Source organism: Strix uralensis, chromosome 2, assembly GCF_047716275.1.
Source record: "Strix uralensis isolate ZFMK-TIS-50842 chromosome 2, bStrUra1, whole genome shotgun sequence".
NCBI lineage: Eukaryota > Metazoa > Chordata > Aves > Strigiformes > Strigidae > Strix > Strix uralensis.
The window spans coordinates 134570407-134587277 of record NC_133973.1 but is presented as its reverse complement, the minus strand read 5'-3'; the positions used below and the strand labels follow the sequence as shown (position 1 = coordinate 134587277).

The window sequence follows — 16871 nt, the reverse complement described above, 5'->3', positions numbered from 1 at the left end:
CCACCTCTATACTGATACACCCTAATGGAATAGAAGCTCAAATAATTAAACGCTAAATATTAATCGTAGCTTTTATTACATGAAAGCGAGTAATGGTTCATTCCCCAAGCCATGGACGGTTGAACAGGTACAGCCAGCTTGCTGAAGCTCCCGGTACAGAATTAGTGCATCCAGCGACGTGTCACCCCGGGAGAAGTCCTCAGCGAACCGGGTGGAAATCCTCCAAAAGCTCCCCTATTCTTTTCTTTTCTGCAAGAGGCAAGGGGTGGAGGTGGGAAAACCTAATCAGCATTTGAGATCGATTCTGAAGATTTTTAATATTAAAATCTTAAGGTTAACAAAGCCACGAAAAAGCTGATTTTTGCTCCCAACAGTGAACTATTAGCTTGCTGCATAAACTAAATCTGTAACTTCTTTTCCACAGATCCCTGTGAGGAGATCGCGGTATTAACACTTTTTTATTTCCACCTATTTCTTCTGACACGGCATGATGCGGATCACAATCCAACGGCCAGAGTCACCTAACTGTACTGTACTAGAAATAGATAATTTTCACCAAAATTTGCCATTGCATTGCTGGGTTTAGGGACTACATTAGTAAAACACTGTTCTTCACCAAGGCTCTAAGCCAACACCACTTCAGGTTTCCTGCCATTTCTGTTTATTCCTTTTTCACCTGCTCTGCTTATTTTCTGAATATTCATCATGCCATATTTGAATCCACATGCACTGCAATTCTAGAAGAATAAACAGTAAAACTGCAATTTTACAAGAATAAAACCTGTGATTTCTAATTTTCATTACTTTATTTCTTCTTCAGTGGCACAAGTTTGATCTACTCTTAGGGTTTTTTTGTCTTTGCCATTTTTTATATTAAAATAAGCTTTCGGCTGGAAGAGTTGGTCATCAAGGCAGCTGATCACCTCAATAAAAATATCTATTTTCAAATCATAAAATCCTTAATACTGTTGCAACTGGGATTGTGAATAAGCAGGAAAGAGTTAGCAGTACGACTTGCTAGAAAAGGACAGATGCTGCAAGCAGCCCAGCAACTTCTTTACACACATTAGCACATTATCTTGTATGTTAGAGCAGGCTGGGGTCTTTTTTAAAATATCAGCTTATAATACCTGCTGCCTTAAAGTCTTCTGGGTGGTGCCTGACGTACTCAAACAACTCTCTGTCCAGTTTGGCATGTATGTACTCCGTACGTTTAACAAGGTAATAGCCAACAAACCATCCCACGGTAGTGAACAGGATCTGGCGGTGAACACCTGCAGCAGGAGGAGTAATGTCCCCCTGTCTCAGCCCATCTCCTGACCCCACTTTCTCCAGCCCCCCCACTTTAGCCCCACACGCTCCAGCTCCTCTCTTCCCGCTTCACCCCTGCGGACAAGCCCCCCGGTCCCCACAGCACCCTCACCTGCAGACCTCCCGTGGCCCCTGCCAGTCCCCAAAGAGGACCTACCCTTCCCTCGGGGCTCCCTCCCCTTCCCACCACCCCAAATCCCCTCCACCCCCATATGATGCCCCTTTCCCTAGCCCCCTCCGATTAGCTCCAATCCCCCCCTGCCAACAGACCCCCACCTCAAGCCTCCCTCCCTCCCATTCACTCCTGCCCCTACAACCCTCAGTCACCCCAAATCCCACAGAGCACCCCTTTCCCGCCTATCCCTTCCAGCCCCTCCCCTTCCCCCAGCCCTATATCCCTCAGACTCACTCCAAATACCCCACCCCCCCTTCCCCAGCCTCCCAAACCCCTCTGCTTCCCCAGCCCCTCACCTCAGGGCCCCCTCTCCTTCAATCCCGCCCCTATATCCCTCACAGTCACCCCAAATCCCAGAGACTCCCTTCCCCAGCCCCCGCTAATCCCCCCATCCCCTCACCCCAGGGCTGTCCCCCCTTCACTCCTATCTCAGTCACCCCAAATCTCACCCCCACTCCCCCAGCCCCCCACCTCAGGACTCTGTCCCCTTCCCCCCACCCCTTTATCTCTCAGAGTCACCCCAAATCCCACATTCCCCCTCAGCCCCTCACCTCAGGGTTCCCCCCCCGCTCCCCCCCAGCCCCGCCGCACCGGCTCGGATGACGGGGCGGCGGTTGAAGCCGTTGTCCAGCAGTGCCGCCATCCAGCCGACCAGACCCAGCCAGACCGAGCCTTTGTTGACGAGGGGAGGCGGCGGCAGCGCCCGCGACTCGTCGGGCAGGAACACCATGGCGGCGGCACCGCCGAAGGTGACCGGGCGGAGCGGTGCGGCACCGCTCTCCTTCCGCCGTTCCCGCCGCCCCGCGCTCGGGTTCCGCCGCCCCGCTGTTCCCCTTCCCCACTTTTACTTATTTAACAAACAAAAATCAACCAAAAAAACCCACCCCCACACACATCGGGCGGCTTCACCGGGGATTGGGGCGGGGGGGGGGGAGGAATTCCCGCCATTTTGAGCCCTCTGGGGGAAGTGGCTGAGGCCTACGCAGTGCCAGGGAGGCCAGTCTGTAATTAAATCGAGGTTTTAATTAAACCCTAAAATCAAACCCAATTCCTTTTCAGAGCTCTTCCTGCCAACAGATTAAAGGCTAAGACCTAAACTGTTGTTTTTCTTTTTTAATTAATATAAAATCACATCAAACCAGTTGCAACTGTACCAGGATTGACAGAACCATTAAAAAAACCACATTGGAACACATCACAGGTCTTAAAGCATTCCCAGCTTCTTTCCTAAAAAATAGTATTTAGCTTTTCTCTGCCCAGGATCAGGTTGGGCTGTCACTGCTCCTGAGTGGGAGATGCCAAAGTTGAGGCAGGAGTCCTTGGAGGAGTTCAGCTCGACCTGCAAAGGCGCTGCTGGAGAAGAGCACGGAGAGGGTTTTTTTCAGGATATTACCATTCCGCTACAGATGAACACGAGCACTGTGGGTGCCTTACCCTGCCCACAGCTTTGAGGCTGAGCCCAAAGGTAGAATAAGGTGGAAGTGGCACTGAAGCACTGCCAGCAGTCCCAGCAGCTAAAAGGAGCATATCAAAGGAGTTAATGGAGTAGAAAAAGCAGGAACTATGAGAAAGTAATGAAAACCAGAGTGAAAAAGGTCTGAAAATTAACACACTGGCTGTGAAAAGTTTCAATGTACAAGCTGTTTGGTTACACAAATGGCCACAGCAACTAGTCTACTGTCCACCCACTGTCCTAACAAGGGACACGCTCTATTTTAACATCCAAAATATTCGAAGAACATGAAAAGCACAACCATCCCATGTGCCTTCATCTCTGAAGGGGGTCACATTCTCCAACAAACATGGAAGAAACTTCAAGAACTGCTGGGGAAAAAAAAAAAAATCCATCCCTTTTCCCCTTCCAGTTTCATGTGTCAGTACTGGGCTTGAAACCAGACCCCAATTTATAGAGCAAAATCTTTTAGACATGGTTACATAGGGTTTAAAAAAGTATGATGAACTGCATCAAGCTGTAGGTAACTTGCCTTCAAGGGTAGGTGATTCTGTAGAGGCAGAAGACAATATACCTCTTCCTCAATTTACTAGAGGAACTGTGGACACTTGGTCTTTTGTCATGGTTGCAGAATTTCACATGAATTGCAAATAAATATAATTATCCAGCCACATTATCTGATACATTTAATGGTGTTAAAAAAATCCTTATTTCAGAAACACACCTCAATTTGGTAATCTGGTCTACAAAAATAAGTATTATAAGACTATGAGAACCTCTTTGCAAAGAATCTATGAAACAAGGAGATCAAAGGGACACAGACATATTAAGCAACTAATTTAGAGCTTGAGAGTCAGGTCTTCAACAGTTTGACAAAGCACCTCAGGACAAGTTGCCAGCTACTTGTGTAGGTGTCCCTCAAAAGCAGGGCTTTGGCATGAGCTGAAAAAAACCACAAGAAATACTCAAACAAAAAATATCAAGTTTTTAATTTACCTATTCTACAGAATGCAGTTACAATGCTCTCCTGCACAGCAATGATCCCTTGTAATTTGTCACAACAATTTTTATTCAAACACAAACAGTAATGGGAAAGCCAGGCAGGTTTTCCTCAGGACATAAGTCTGGACCTCATTAAGCTTCACAGTTTATCCACAGCAAGTGGCACCTCACCGCAGCCCATGTTATTGTGACGAGCGCTTCTGGTCAGAGGTATCCTTGTTGGGCAGTACAGAAGTGTTGGAGGAAAACTGCTCATGGTGACGGTACATGTCTGCTGTGTCTTATCAAGAGTTGTATGTCCTAGTGACAACCCCACACCGTGCCGGATTATCCCCTCAGAGGGATAACCTGGGACTGGTCCCAACACTGTGGCTTTACTCGGCCTTTTGTCTGACAGAAATTCTCTCAGTCAAGACAGAGATGTAGAGTTTCAGCCAAGCGTACGTGACACCCAGAGCACAGTATACAGAGGTCAGCAACAGAGGGACAAAAGGAAAGTGCCTTTTCCAGGGGGTCAGAGGAAATATAATTTCACAGAAGATTTCCAAAGGCACTAGTTGGATAAGGTAGATTGTTTCAAGCCAGTTAAGGAGAGGCCTCTCCCTCCTGTCAGAGGAATTAAGAAAAAAAGTGTTAAAATACATGATGTTCACTAAAAACAACTACTGTTTTTCAGCTATCACTGGTGGCCAGTGCAAAGAATATCCCCCATTAGTTCACTATAAGGCTTTAAATAACAGTTTGAAGAGTTTCAGTAGGAAAAAAGTGTGATAACATTTCCTTATCATGTGGTTTGTACACCAAGTTCCAAGATGCCTTGGAATCTAAGCAGAAATCTTATCAGCTGCTCTGCTTCACCTCACATAATTTCCATGACCAACTGAACAGAGACCTTCATGCACACATTTGTTCCAAAGTGGTCCATGTCCAAAAACTGGAAGTGTCAGATTTATCTTCATTTCCTCAAGTTCTCTGTAGGATGTACTATGAGCCAATCTCTCTTGAAAAGGACATTAGTGGCAGGGTTTTGACTGCAGGTAGTTTACAGGGGAATTCATGTTCTTCTTGAAGGAAGCTGGGTTTTTTTTGAAAATTAGGAACAAGAACCTTGAAAAATCTGCATCTCTAGACAGAAATTAACTCCTACAGAGGTTTTTACTTAGAGCTCTTGAGACAGAATGATTGAATTGTGGAATACTAAGGGGGAAAAAGCAGCCTGGCTGAAAGAGGATCACCTACAAACAGCAGGTAGCTGAAGTACCGAACACAGGTTTTTAGCATTTTGAACATCTTCATTACAGCTTGGCTCTGCCATGAAAAGTCTGGGAAATAGGAAAGTGGGGACTACAAGGGTTATAAGGATAAGCGCCATCTTTGGTAAAGTGGGTAAGAGAGCAAGAGCCTGTAAAAATACACAGGATGATTTGGGCAGTTATATGTTCTGACAGCCAAGTGTTTGCAGGAGATTTGTTGACAAATTACAGCTTGTTAATGTATGTTATTTATAAACTGTCCCTTCCACACATGGCAATACTAAGTACCACTGCAAAAAAACACAGTAGTATTTACAACTGTTAGCACAAATAAACAACCTCTAGATAACTCACTGTAGTGAGTGCTCCAATATTAATTAAATCCTCACTGGCTACAGCATTACAACTTTGTGCTTTAACTGCTCATCAAACAGGTGGGGATTTGCAGCCTGCTGGGGCTAACTGGGTAGCTGTCAATTCAAATGTTACAAGGATGTGCTGTAATAATCCTAATTTAAACCTTGCCTCCTGAGAAGAGAGCAGAGGCAGCAGCATCTTTTGACTAGTAACACTTCAATTTGATACTTCAGCATCAGTTTTCTGTGCTGTTTGCCCCTTATGACAACACTGTTCCCAGTGACAGAAGAAATGGTTTTGTCCTTGGCATTGGAAAGAAGTTTCTTTAATTACCTGAATAGAGAATTCAACGAAGAGAAGCTATAAACAGTAAACAGCAGCATGAGCAGTATTTTAATCGGAAGCTCTGAAATACAAGGAACATAACGTACTTTTAAAATTAATTACAAAAACCTTTTGCCATATAAATTGCAGTATCTTTAAATCCTGCTAATCCTATTTGCATTGTCCAATTTAATTATTTTCTCCAAACAGAAGTGTTTTACAGCTTAGGGCACCTAAAAATAAGCACAGCTATTTACTAAAGCAGATGCCAAGCAGTTGCAATACACTTACTTCAATTATCTATAAAAATACTGAACTCATTAATTGTAATTACAATACAATAGCACTGCAAATAAGATTTTCCTATTAAAAAATAAATCACAAATTACTGGGCTGGGAAGCTTAAAACATAAATGTGACAACCAAACCAATGCTATCTAGTTCTAGGTTATATGGTAAATAAAAGTTAAGTAATAGAGAAGGGGGAAGAAGTGTCTCATTTCTTAAGGCAGCAGCTTTGCTATGCAAATAAGCAGTGTCATCAGACCACAAGAGTGTGAGTGTCTGTATTTGAACTCTCCCAGAAGGACAACAGTCAATATAGTGTTATAGTGTCACTGTAGTTATGAAGGCCCAGGGTTTAAGTGAAGCAAACAGACCCTTGAATCATTGAAAGGGGAGGCAGGAAGGAACAGATTTTGGTCACAAAGCTAAATCTGTCCCTATATGTACTGATTTAACCAATGCTGCTGAGTGATTTTTTTTTTTTAGCTTAAGCACATTACTGATAGCAGGAAGCAGCAGTCAGCTGGAAAAGTCAGCAGGAAAACTGCCTACCAGGCTTATGTTTTCAAATTGTCTTTATCACTTTTGCTTCACATGGTTATGTTAAACAGGGAAGTTTCTAGAACTGTGGCAGAATGAGGGATACCAAACACTGACTATGACAATTTCCCATCTCTGTTTTCACTTAAAGCTCTTCCACAGCTTTTTAAACCAATGTTTCTTTTCACTAGTTGGAGAGTTTGTATTTATGGAAACAGGCTGACATACGGCCTCCTGCGACTTTCAACTTATTCCATCAAGTAATCCAAAGCCATTACCTGCACATCATCTCTGGAAAAAAACCCAAAGCAGTAAAGTGGAAACACAGAAAGAAAGAAAACACTTTACCTGGTGGCGTGAACAACAATGGAAAAAGAGAGAAATGCCCTATGGTTGTCAGAAGCAAGTAGATGCCAGCATCCTTCGCTCTCTGAACAGACAACAAGCTAAAAATTACAAGAATTTGTTAACTTTTGTCTTTCAGTGAAGAAACTTAATTTCAGCAAAACACTACACAATTCACAAGAAACTGAAGAACACATCAAATTGAGTTTCACAGGACCCCAGTCCTTCCAAACACTGGACCTGCGATGAAGTCTCCTGCTTCCAAACCACGTGGCCTCAGAGATAAAAATGCAGGAGAAAAGTCAGCCAGGAAACCCTCCCCCAGAAAGCCCCACACACCCACTAAACACAAATATCAGAAAGGCCTGAAGTTTTCTACAAATGGTCTTTTTCCTTTGCCAGCTGGCTGCCAACACCATCACCCCTACTTTTTCGCCCTCCTTTCGTTTCTTCAGTGTTAATTCCCTTCCTCCCACAAGTCCCACTGCAAGAGTTTAAGCATCACTAAACCTCTGAACAAGGAAAATAGTTTGTAGCAAAACTGGTGAAGCAGCTTATGAACTGCAGCCTCAATTCTACCCTGAACAGGCACTAAGGTAGAAACTGCGTACTGTTCTTGTCAAGCATTGTGCAGAAGGTCCCTTTCCTCAGGTGGCTCCTGAATAACCTACCTCGTGTTTTAAATATGAGCCACAAGCACTCATCAAGGCTTGAACTGCCTGGTAGCTAAAAGACTACAATATTTTTACATTTGTCCTGGCCAGAATAGATCTCTAAACTATTCAGAGAGAAAAAGAACTAAATTAACTATAAATGCTTGCGAAGCTTGAGTACGACAGCAGCGTCAAATGTCTCAGGCTAGATAAGCCAATTAATTTCCCTCTTTAAAAGGCAAAGCCACAAGACACACCATGAATGTGTCTTGGACTTGCAGTAATAACAGTGGGGAAAACAAGACTAAAGAAGCAGCCTGCTTTTGTCCACTATGTCACATGAGTGAAATGTTTTATCAACTGCTCCCAAGCTGTCACTAAGAAAAGGAGGCTTCGAGGGGAAGCTAAATGTAACCTTTTAAGAGCTGTGGGTCCACATTCAGCCTAAAACTGAACCCCATTCTTTCATAAGCATGGTTTATTTTGGGTTTGGGTTTTTTTTTTTCATTATTCTAACAGCAATCAAGCATCTGAATCAAAACAGAGATTTTCTGTGTACTATGCATCTTAATACAATTCAGCATTCAAAGAAACACAAAAGTGTTTATGTAGCACGTGGGCCTGTGTGTCAGACTCCTGAACTGATCGCTTAATCATCCCAACACCGTATGCTTCTGTTCTTCCAATCATCTGTAAGTTAGTACAAAGCTTTGCTGTGCCCACAGAGCTGATATGAAAATCGGCTACTACCAATAAAGCTCTACTTAAAGCTTCTGTCAATGCAAACTGTTGTAAAGTATAAGCCAGTTAGTATGTCATAAAAGATACTGTTTAACACTACACCAGTTTCCCACATATGCTATACTAGCATCAGCACATTCTACTGCAAAGGCAGCTACATCTTATTGTGCCTAAAATTAATTTACTTCAAGTGCACTAAAACTTTACAGCTTAAGGCATTCTATAAACCTGTTCATTTTCTGAGATATACTGAAAACAAAGCAATCCTTTTTGAGGATTCCTCAACAAGCAGCTGCAGGTTCAGTCTGGCCAACTACTACGTACAAAATTCACTTACCTTAAAGGCAGAATAGCAAGAAGTATTGCTTTTTCATGCACGTGCCAGCCAAACATGAAGGAGCTCAACGCACAAAGAACAAGGCACTGTAGAAAGCCTCTGGGCCCTTGAGGTTTAAACCAAAGACAGAAAACAGAGGGCTAGAAACAACAGGCAAAAACAGGACTTCAGTGAAGAGTCTGGCAATCCTGAACACAAGCCACTGTCCAATGAGATTTTTTCAATGTAAATAAACACCACTGCAACCCAGGCTGTGCTTGTGTGGCACAAGTGTTATAGAGCACTGGAGGAACCCTGTCTAATCTGGATGTATGAGTAGAGCCTTAAGGACTTCATTGGTCTAACAGGAAGGAAGAAGACTGAAAGACTACAACCAACTCTGTTACTTGTGTTGCAAGAACTGCCTTTGAATCTAACCCACTAAACTCATTTTATCGAAGTTACTACATACAGGCATTGAAACAAATACTTCCAGTTAAAGGCCAGTTGCTCGTTAGAGTGAAAAAGACTCTGTACCCAGATAATTACTTACTGATCCTGCAATTCTTTGTCACGTGAAGAATGCTATGTCTACCTGTAGCTCATTCTGTTAGGAACACCATAAGCTGTCCAAACAGTTCCAGCAGTACCTCTACTCACATCCTAGTTCGACTAACTTATCACAAAAGGTTACCATGCAGAGTGGTTTTGATCCAAGGTTGCTTTTAATATCTTAACTGTTCTAGAGCTGACACAGGCCATAATTTTAGCCATACTTGAAGAAAGTAATATTGTGCACCAAGATAGATATTAATGCCACATTTATCCTAATAATTGCTTTTATTATTTTTATTTTTGTTTTTAAAGAAAACTTACTTGTTGCCCTGGAATTAAAATTCATGTGAAGTGCATGCTAATCAAATAAGATCTATGGGGGACAAAACACATCAAGTTTCCAAAAAAATATTATTTGTTCTTACCAATATAGATATGAAAGTACAGATTAATGTTGCCAGGGGAGTCACACAAGGGAGGACAGTATGCTGAAATTCTTGAACCAGCCCTCCTGTCATTGAGGCTTTAGGAATTTTTGTGGGATCAAGAAAATTACACTTTAAACCTAAAAACAAAACATAAAAAGCACGAACTGATAAACATTAATGAAGAAAATGAAGTAGCTGAATGAAGTATATGCCTAAGTCTTTCTTTTAAAGGATAGCAGAGAGCAATGATTGATTTCTGACCTACTGCTGGGAAGTTATCATGCACTGGATTATATAGATAATCGGGTGATTTAAGGCAATCTGAAAATGTAATTCGTTACCTGCATTTCAAATGGGGAAGGAAGACTAAAATCTAGAGAGCTCTATCTGCATTTAGGCACCATACAGTAAGATTAGCATACTGTACCAAAAATTGTTAGTGCTTTATCCATGGCGTTGTACAAAGCCCAGAAGTTAGGGGCCCAGTAAGCATGGCAGAGGCCTCGCTTGAAAGGAAAAAGCCGTGAAATGACTTGAGGCAGCTGGCCCTACAGAAAACAAAAAAGAAGACAAAAATGACCTCTTGCGATGAGACATGGTTTATATCTTTATAACACAATTTTCTAACAGTTCAGGGGAGTAACAGGCACAAAAAGCAGTTATTACCAATACTATGAAGGGGCCCAACGAAAGAGCAGAAACAAGGCAGACAATCAACCCCAGAAGAGTCACGTGAAGCACGCTGAAACTTCTCCACTTCAGGGATCCATCTACAAGAAGCAAACAGATGATGAAAAGTTACTGTTGCAAGTGGAGAGGGAGACAGCAATTCACTATTAGTGTGGAATGCTCTAGCACCTATATAAAGGAAAAATACAGGTTTTATGTAAAATCATTCAGTTGCTTTCTTCAAGTTAGTTTGCATTTACTTTTTTCACATTACAGCTCCTCCATTATACAGACTTCTAGTATTTTCTCTTTCAAAAGAAGCACCACCTCTGTTAATGTGAGGAATATCAAACATGTCTTTCAGTGCTAAGAAGTGAGGAGAAACTCAAAGGAGGACTTTGAAATAGCTTCTGATACTATCTAATTGTTTCATATCCAGAATAATTATTAAGGCTTCAAACTGCCATCTGTGGTTTGTTCATGTTGGTTTTTCTTAATAAAGAACTCCCTAGAAACATGAATTTTACATAGATAAATTTCAAAGATCTTTAAAGATCTGTCCAACTCTGTCACTCAAACAGAATTTTCGTTTGACCCACAGACATTTCATTTTGATAGCATCTGCACATCTTGAGTCTTCCCCAGGCTCCTCTAATTAACACAATCCCCCAAAAGTGAGCGAGGAAAAACCCATCTTACCTGCATTATTTGCAGTAAAACAATAGGATCGTAATAAATAAATGCCATATGCTGGGGCCACATATATGTAGATGTGTTTGAAATGCAAAAGAACAGCAAAAAGAAGAGCACCCTCCAAGTATCGTTTCTAAAGAAAAAAGAAAACAAAACCCAAGCTTTTTTACTTTTCCTCCTCCCTTTCTACTAACTTTTAATGGTCCTCTGTTGTACTCCTAAGGTGTCAGGACATTTATCATAAGTGTAAAAAAACCCGAGTATTTACTTCAAATTACAAACTCGGTAGCATTATGCACAACAGGTATGGAAAAGAAAACAACATTCTCACATGATACTTGGAAAACTGGGGTAGGCCTCACCTCCCTGCGGCTTCGGAGTTACATTTTCTGAGGACTGGTGACTTGGAAGAAGGTAAAATGGCAGGAAAGCATGCCACATTGCTGAGGTGTGACACAGAATTTTGCTTTCTCACAGGGAACTGCACTGCTGCAGCATCAGCAAGCAATTATGGTGAGTTTCAAGTTCTCCTCTTCCCCCCCAAACTCAACAAACAATTAGACAGCCATCTTAGCACCCCTCAACTTTGAGCTGCTCCCAATACCTTCAGTATAAGCAGCAAAGTGAAGCTGATTAATGCACCTGAAATACATACGGTTAAAAACAGGAAAGAGCCACTCAAGTTTACCTGACATAGTCGCGCAACAGAAAGAAGCATCAGCCCAAATAGAAAGCCATTGTACTGAAAGTGGATATCTGAACTGGAGTCAAGAAAGGAATAAAGCAAGTTTTCTTTACTACCATCAGTATTCTGGGGAAGACTCAAACTTATAAACAACAAATTCAAATTAAAATGGAACTTAAATGAAGAAAGTAACCTTAAATTCACTCCACATAGACATGAAGTCACTGCTTAACCATACCTGTAAGCACAGACAAGATCTACTAATATCAGTACACTATCTCGACGAAATAAAGCATAACAATCTGACCACATACATATCATGCAACTTATATAAATCAGAACAAATGAAAAGTTAATTCTCCACTTTTTGAATTTTTAAATATTAGTTTCTTCCTCACACTAGTTAATGGATGGAGACAGTAGCCCTCACTTATCACCTACCACCTGTAAGCATGCAGCTTAAACCAGGACTGGGACAGACAAAACTAGTTCTTCCTCAGCTAGATCAATGCACATTGTCAAGACTAACTCACAATAATTGCACCTTCCAGAGGTGTTTTTATATCCTCTTTAAAAGAAACCCTTGCTAATTCTCATGTAACATTAACCAATTGAATACAGCCTGAACATAAGGCACTTGCAGAGATTTTCCTTGACATAGAACAAACCTAGACCACCACCCAGAAAAAAAGAGGCTCTCTGCTAATACTTCTGTACACAGGCAGAGGGGGAACAGCCAGCAGGAACAGGCATGTTGCTGCCAGACTGGTCCTCCTGCCATTCTGGCAAATCAGACCAAAACCTGAACAATTTCCATTTTGTCAAATAATAATTCTAATGAAAACATGAAGTTCTTGAATAACCTCAGAAACACAAACAGTAGCAGCATTACTTGCTGTGATAGTAATATTCATGGATTTGTACCACATGCTGTAACAGGTTGCTAAAAAAACACAAAACCAAAACACAAACCAGCCATAACACTTTGAAAGGATACGATCCACAATTAACAACCCAAAATTCCACAAGAGCAGAACAGCAAGAATAAATGTTGGTTTTTCCAGGACATCCTTTGCAGCTCGTTTTCCATTTACACATCTGCAGCACCTGAACAAGAGCAGAAGAAACAGACATCTTAATTGAAACAGCCAACAAAAACCTTGTTGCTTTTAAGAGTTGAGAAGCACACTTAACCCTAAGAAAACTATTTTATCAGGATGGAAGGCAAGGATAGAATTCTTGCTAAATTCATCAAGAGAAGACAGTGTCGTGAATAAAGTTTAGTAAAAAAAGGATTTTAAAATTTCAATAGCTGTAGTATGTTCCACACGCTAAAGCTTAAGTAACTTAGTCTCAGGTTTAAGGCTCAGGTTCAGTAACAACCATACAGTTGTCATAACCTGTTTGCTATCGACTTCTCTTAAACGAAGAACATATTGATACACCTGGAGCCAAAGTACCAAGTTGTATTTAAGGTCCCCACTTGGACATTAACCTCTTCCTGGCTCCCCCCCAATATCATGAGTTATTTCTGTTGGTTAAAAAATATCTTATTACTTCTCAGTGTAAAGCCATAAGGTCCATATTATTTCTGAAGGTAAGGTTAGATCACATTAAAAAGTTGTGGATGATTTGTGTTGAATTGCTATTAGAAGAGCCATTTTAAGAATGCCAGCTCATTCATGCATCTGAGTCAAAACACTAAAAGGAAAAAAAGTCACAATGCAAAGCTAGCCCGTTTCAAATAAAGAAGGTAAATAAAGGTGCTTAGGTAGTGCTCCAGTGCAACAGAGAACTTTCTACCCAAATTTTGAGCAGACAGAATAAAATGAGGGAAGACTGTTACAGCCAAATTGTTAAGGTAGGCAACATATTTCTCAAAACATCTCTCCCGCTTTACTCTTTAGGTGTAGGATAAACACCTATTCACAAAGTCAGAGCACACTGAAAACATACAGTCTGAATATTGTTACATCAGTTCATCATCAAGAATACCAAAAACACTAGAGTGACTTAGCATATTTGATACTTGGCATTTTGTCACAAGTTTCCTTTATACTTCTACTCAAAGTTAAGAGAGTAATAAAAGTAGTAACAGGAAGAAACAGTTGGGTGCACCCAAGCTGTCCTGCAACTCCTACAAAATGAACCCAGCAACAGAAACTCAATACCTATAACATGTGAAACAGCAGCTAATGTGTACAAATCTGATCACATGCACAGCATCTCCAAGAACAAAGTTATCTTGTGTTCAGCAGCATGTTCCAAATTTCTCCTTGAATAGGTTAAAACAACTTTGATATTTCTGTGCATTTACAAGTTTATTTCTACAAATAAGCTTTTGTTGTTACTCTACAAAAGTTTCATATATTAAAGACTACCCACTGTCCCTAAAATTAGAACATTAAGACTTACTCACGAACTGCATATACGAAAAGGATATCTGTAAAGATGACAGAAAATCTTTGGAAGAGGATGGTTGCACGACTGGTGTAATTTAGATTTTCAATAACCAACATCTTGGGGTCAAAGTACTTGGCAACATGCGAAAGTGCACACTCAAACCAAGCAAAAAATGGTGGATAATCCAGGGTCCATTGCGAAGTCTCCTAAAGACAAGATTAAATAGTTTAACACGATCCATGCTGTTTACAGTCCTTCAGGTACAGTTTGTCACAGCAAATCAGCTGGTGTATTTTATCTCAGTAGCCTCTACTTAACAGAAACTACTTCTCAATAACATAGCCAGCTGTATGGTGCTGAACATGATTTGAGCTGTTCTTCTGTAGTACTGGTAGAAGGATGGGACACCTCTTAATTACTAGAAAAAGATTAAACAGCATTTTATGTATCTGCACTTAACCAGTATATAGCTGTCTGTTCTTTATAAATCAACTCACAGTAACAGGGCCAATATTAAAAAAAATTCTCAATAGCTCACAGTGAATATTGGTCTACATTCGAGGAATCACCAGCACCATCAGCCTTGTTACAGTCTCAATTATTTTTACTCATTAGTCAGCAAGTCTTAATTCTAGTAAGACCTTATCAAGATCAAATACTATTATCTGATCTCTTCCCATACAGACTGTTATTATGCCCTGACCAATGATTAACTCCTTCGCTATGGAAGCGGGAGAGGAGGAAGGAGGAACAGTGCAGGTTGGGACGGGGTATATTTGTCAGCATGCATGTTCCCAAATGTTTATGTTATGCTGCTGAAATCCATCCTATGCTTTAGCACTGGGATCACACTGGGATCTCCAGGAATGTGTTTTACTGTATTGGATCAGCCTGTCAGAAAGTTCTGCGCTACACCAATCATTTACTCCTGGATACACAGTTCGCAGATGCTTATGGGGAGGAGTACTAGAGACTATAGTATTTACTCCAGAGCTCAAGGAGATACTGTGAGAGAAATTAAAACCCAGTTGCGGAGGGTGTGCCTATCACCAACTTAAAGGTGATTCACCTAGATTAAAATCGATGCATGCTAGCAGCACACCAGCAGAGGCTCAAAACTTGAATACAGTGATTGATTTCATAATGTATATACCCATTTAAATGATTCTTTACAGTGATAACTGTGTGCCATTAATGACAAGAGCGAAGTCAGCAGCAATTTAAGACCACTGTGCAACTTGCTCCTGTGTTACACTGCCTTTCTAATAACACATGTGCCTCAATTGTCTTTTCTAATAACCCATATGCCTTAACTGTCTTTTCCATTTTGCCTTCATAAGTACTAGCAGCTTCCCCAAACAATTCTCATTTTTAAACTAAATGCTACGCAGGGCCAGCAAATTGTGATTAGTATGTTTCTGTACCACTGCATTACAGCCGCCAACCACCAGCATCCATAGCATGTACTTTCTGCAAATAAAAGCCTTTCTCCTCTAGCATTCACACGGGCTGACATACCCAATGTGTCTATAATTTATACACAGCTAAAAAAACCCCAAACATGTACTTACTTCATAGTACCACTGAGAGATGGGTAAGTTGTGAGTGATGGCAAGCCAATTCCTATGGACTTCAAAATCTGTGGAATAACTACAGAAGGTTTATATTAAGAGTCACATAGGTACACTTAAAGGAGAAACATTTCAGAGCACAGTGTCAGCTTCCTTTTTATCTACCTGTGGTGACCAGCTCTAGGGCAAGACTTTGATCAAGTAACTCCAACAGTAACAAAGCTGCTGCATGAACTTTCTGTGAAGGACATACACAGGTGACTATAGGTCAAGAATTACTTAGCTCGGCTTTTTCTGACAAGTCATGCCAAAATTACAGGTTCTAACTGATTTTTTCAACAGCAAATTGATCTCTTTGAGGGGAAGAAAGCTACAGTGCCTTTTAAAATTAAAAAGCGTTAATGTTTCAATACATTTAGAGGCCCTGCCAAACAACAGCCAGCCGGAATGGGGTGTAAGCACCTCCAAACACAAAAGCAAAGCTACTCCACGCCGCCGAGAGGACGAGGAGGCAGCACCACCCCGCTCCCCACAAGCGCCCGAAGGAAATAAGGCCCTTCAGGACACCAGGGCCCGCTCAGGAACCGCGGCACCACGCCGGCCCGTGCCCCCTTCCCCACCCATCCTCGGCCGCCCTGAGGGGCCGTGCAAGCCAGCCGCCGCCGCGGGGGGGGGGCTGACAGGTCGTGCCGCCCGCCCCAGCCCCAGGGAAGCTCCTTACTACGCAGGGATGAGGAGGCACTTGAGGAAGGACACGCCGAGCGCCAGGGCGAGAAACCAGCTGCGGCCGCCCGCCGCCATTGCGCTGCCGCCCGCCGCCATCGCCCGCCCGCGCGGACGGCGCCGCCGCGCATGCGCCATCGCGGCGGTCGCTGCCCGCCCGCGGGGTTTAAAGCGCGCGACCCCGCCCGCAGCGGCCGATGCGCATGCGCCGCGCTGCCCGCGCGCTGGCCGGCGGCTGGGGCGCAGTACTGCGCATGCGCGGGGAGGGGTGGGGTGGGGCGGGGCGGGGCGGGGTGAGCTGAGAGGGGATTTGGGTTGGGATGGGAGCAGGTAGGGGGTTGGGTGGTGCTGGGTGTGAGTGACATTCGACAGAGTTCCCCACAGAATCC

General features: G+C 42.4%; 2 protein-coding genes across 3 annotated transcripts; both read right to left on the bottom strand.

Moving 5' to 3' along the window:
- Positions 1–57: 57 nt before the first annotated feature.
- On the bottom strand, positions 58–2329 carry NDUFC2 (NADH:ubiquinone oxidoreductase subunit C2). The gene is made up of 3 exons (XM_074860421.1): positions 2078–2329; positions 1131–1274; positions 58–249 (listed from the first exon to the last, which is right to left on the bottom strand). The coding sequence occupies exons 1-3, from the start codon at positions 2214–2216 to the stop codon at positions 200–202; spliced, it is 333 nt and encodes a 110-aa protein (XP_074716522.1). The 5' UTR covers positions 2217–2329; the 3' UTR covers positions 58–199.
- A 1575-nt stretch (positions 2330–3904) lies between these two features.
- ALG8 (ALG8 alpha-1,3-glucosyltransferase) lies at positions 3905–16599 on the bottom strand. 2 transcript variants are annotated; one of them, XM_074860419.1, is made up of 13 exons: positions 16481–16599; positions 15760–15838; positions 14201–14394; positions 12783–12892; positions 11789–11856; positions 11107–11233; positions 10405–10508; positions 10166–10286; positions 9736–9875; positions 8777–8916; positions 7049–7146; positions 5885–5957; positions 3905–4547 (listed from the first exon to the last, which is right to left on the bottom strand). In XM_074860419.1, exons 1-13 carry the CDS (start codon positions 16579–16581, stop codon positions 4316–4318), a joined length of 1587 nt encoding a protein of 528 aa, XP_074716520.1. In that variant the 5' UTR covers positions 16582–16599; the 3' UTR covers positions 3905–4315. The 2 variants fall into 2 exon arrangements, with proteins under 2 accessions (XP_074716520.1, XP_074716521.1); XM_074860420.1 differs by having other exon boundaries at positions 8777–8882; positions 9736–9834.
- Positions 16600–16871: the final 272 nt, after the last annotated feature.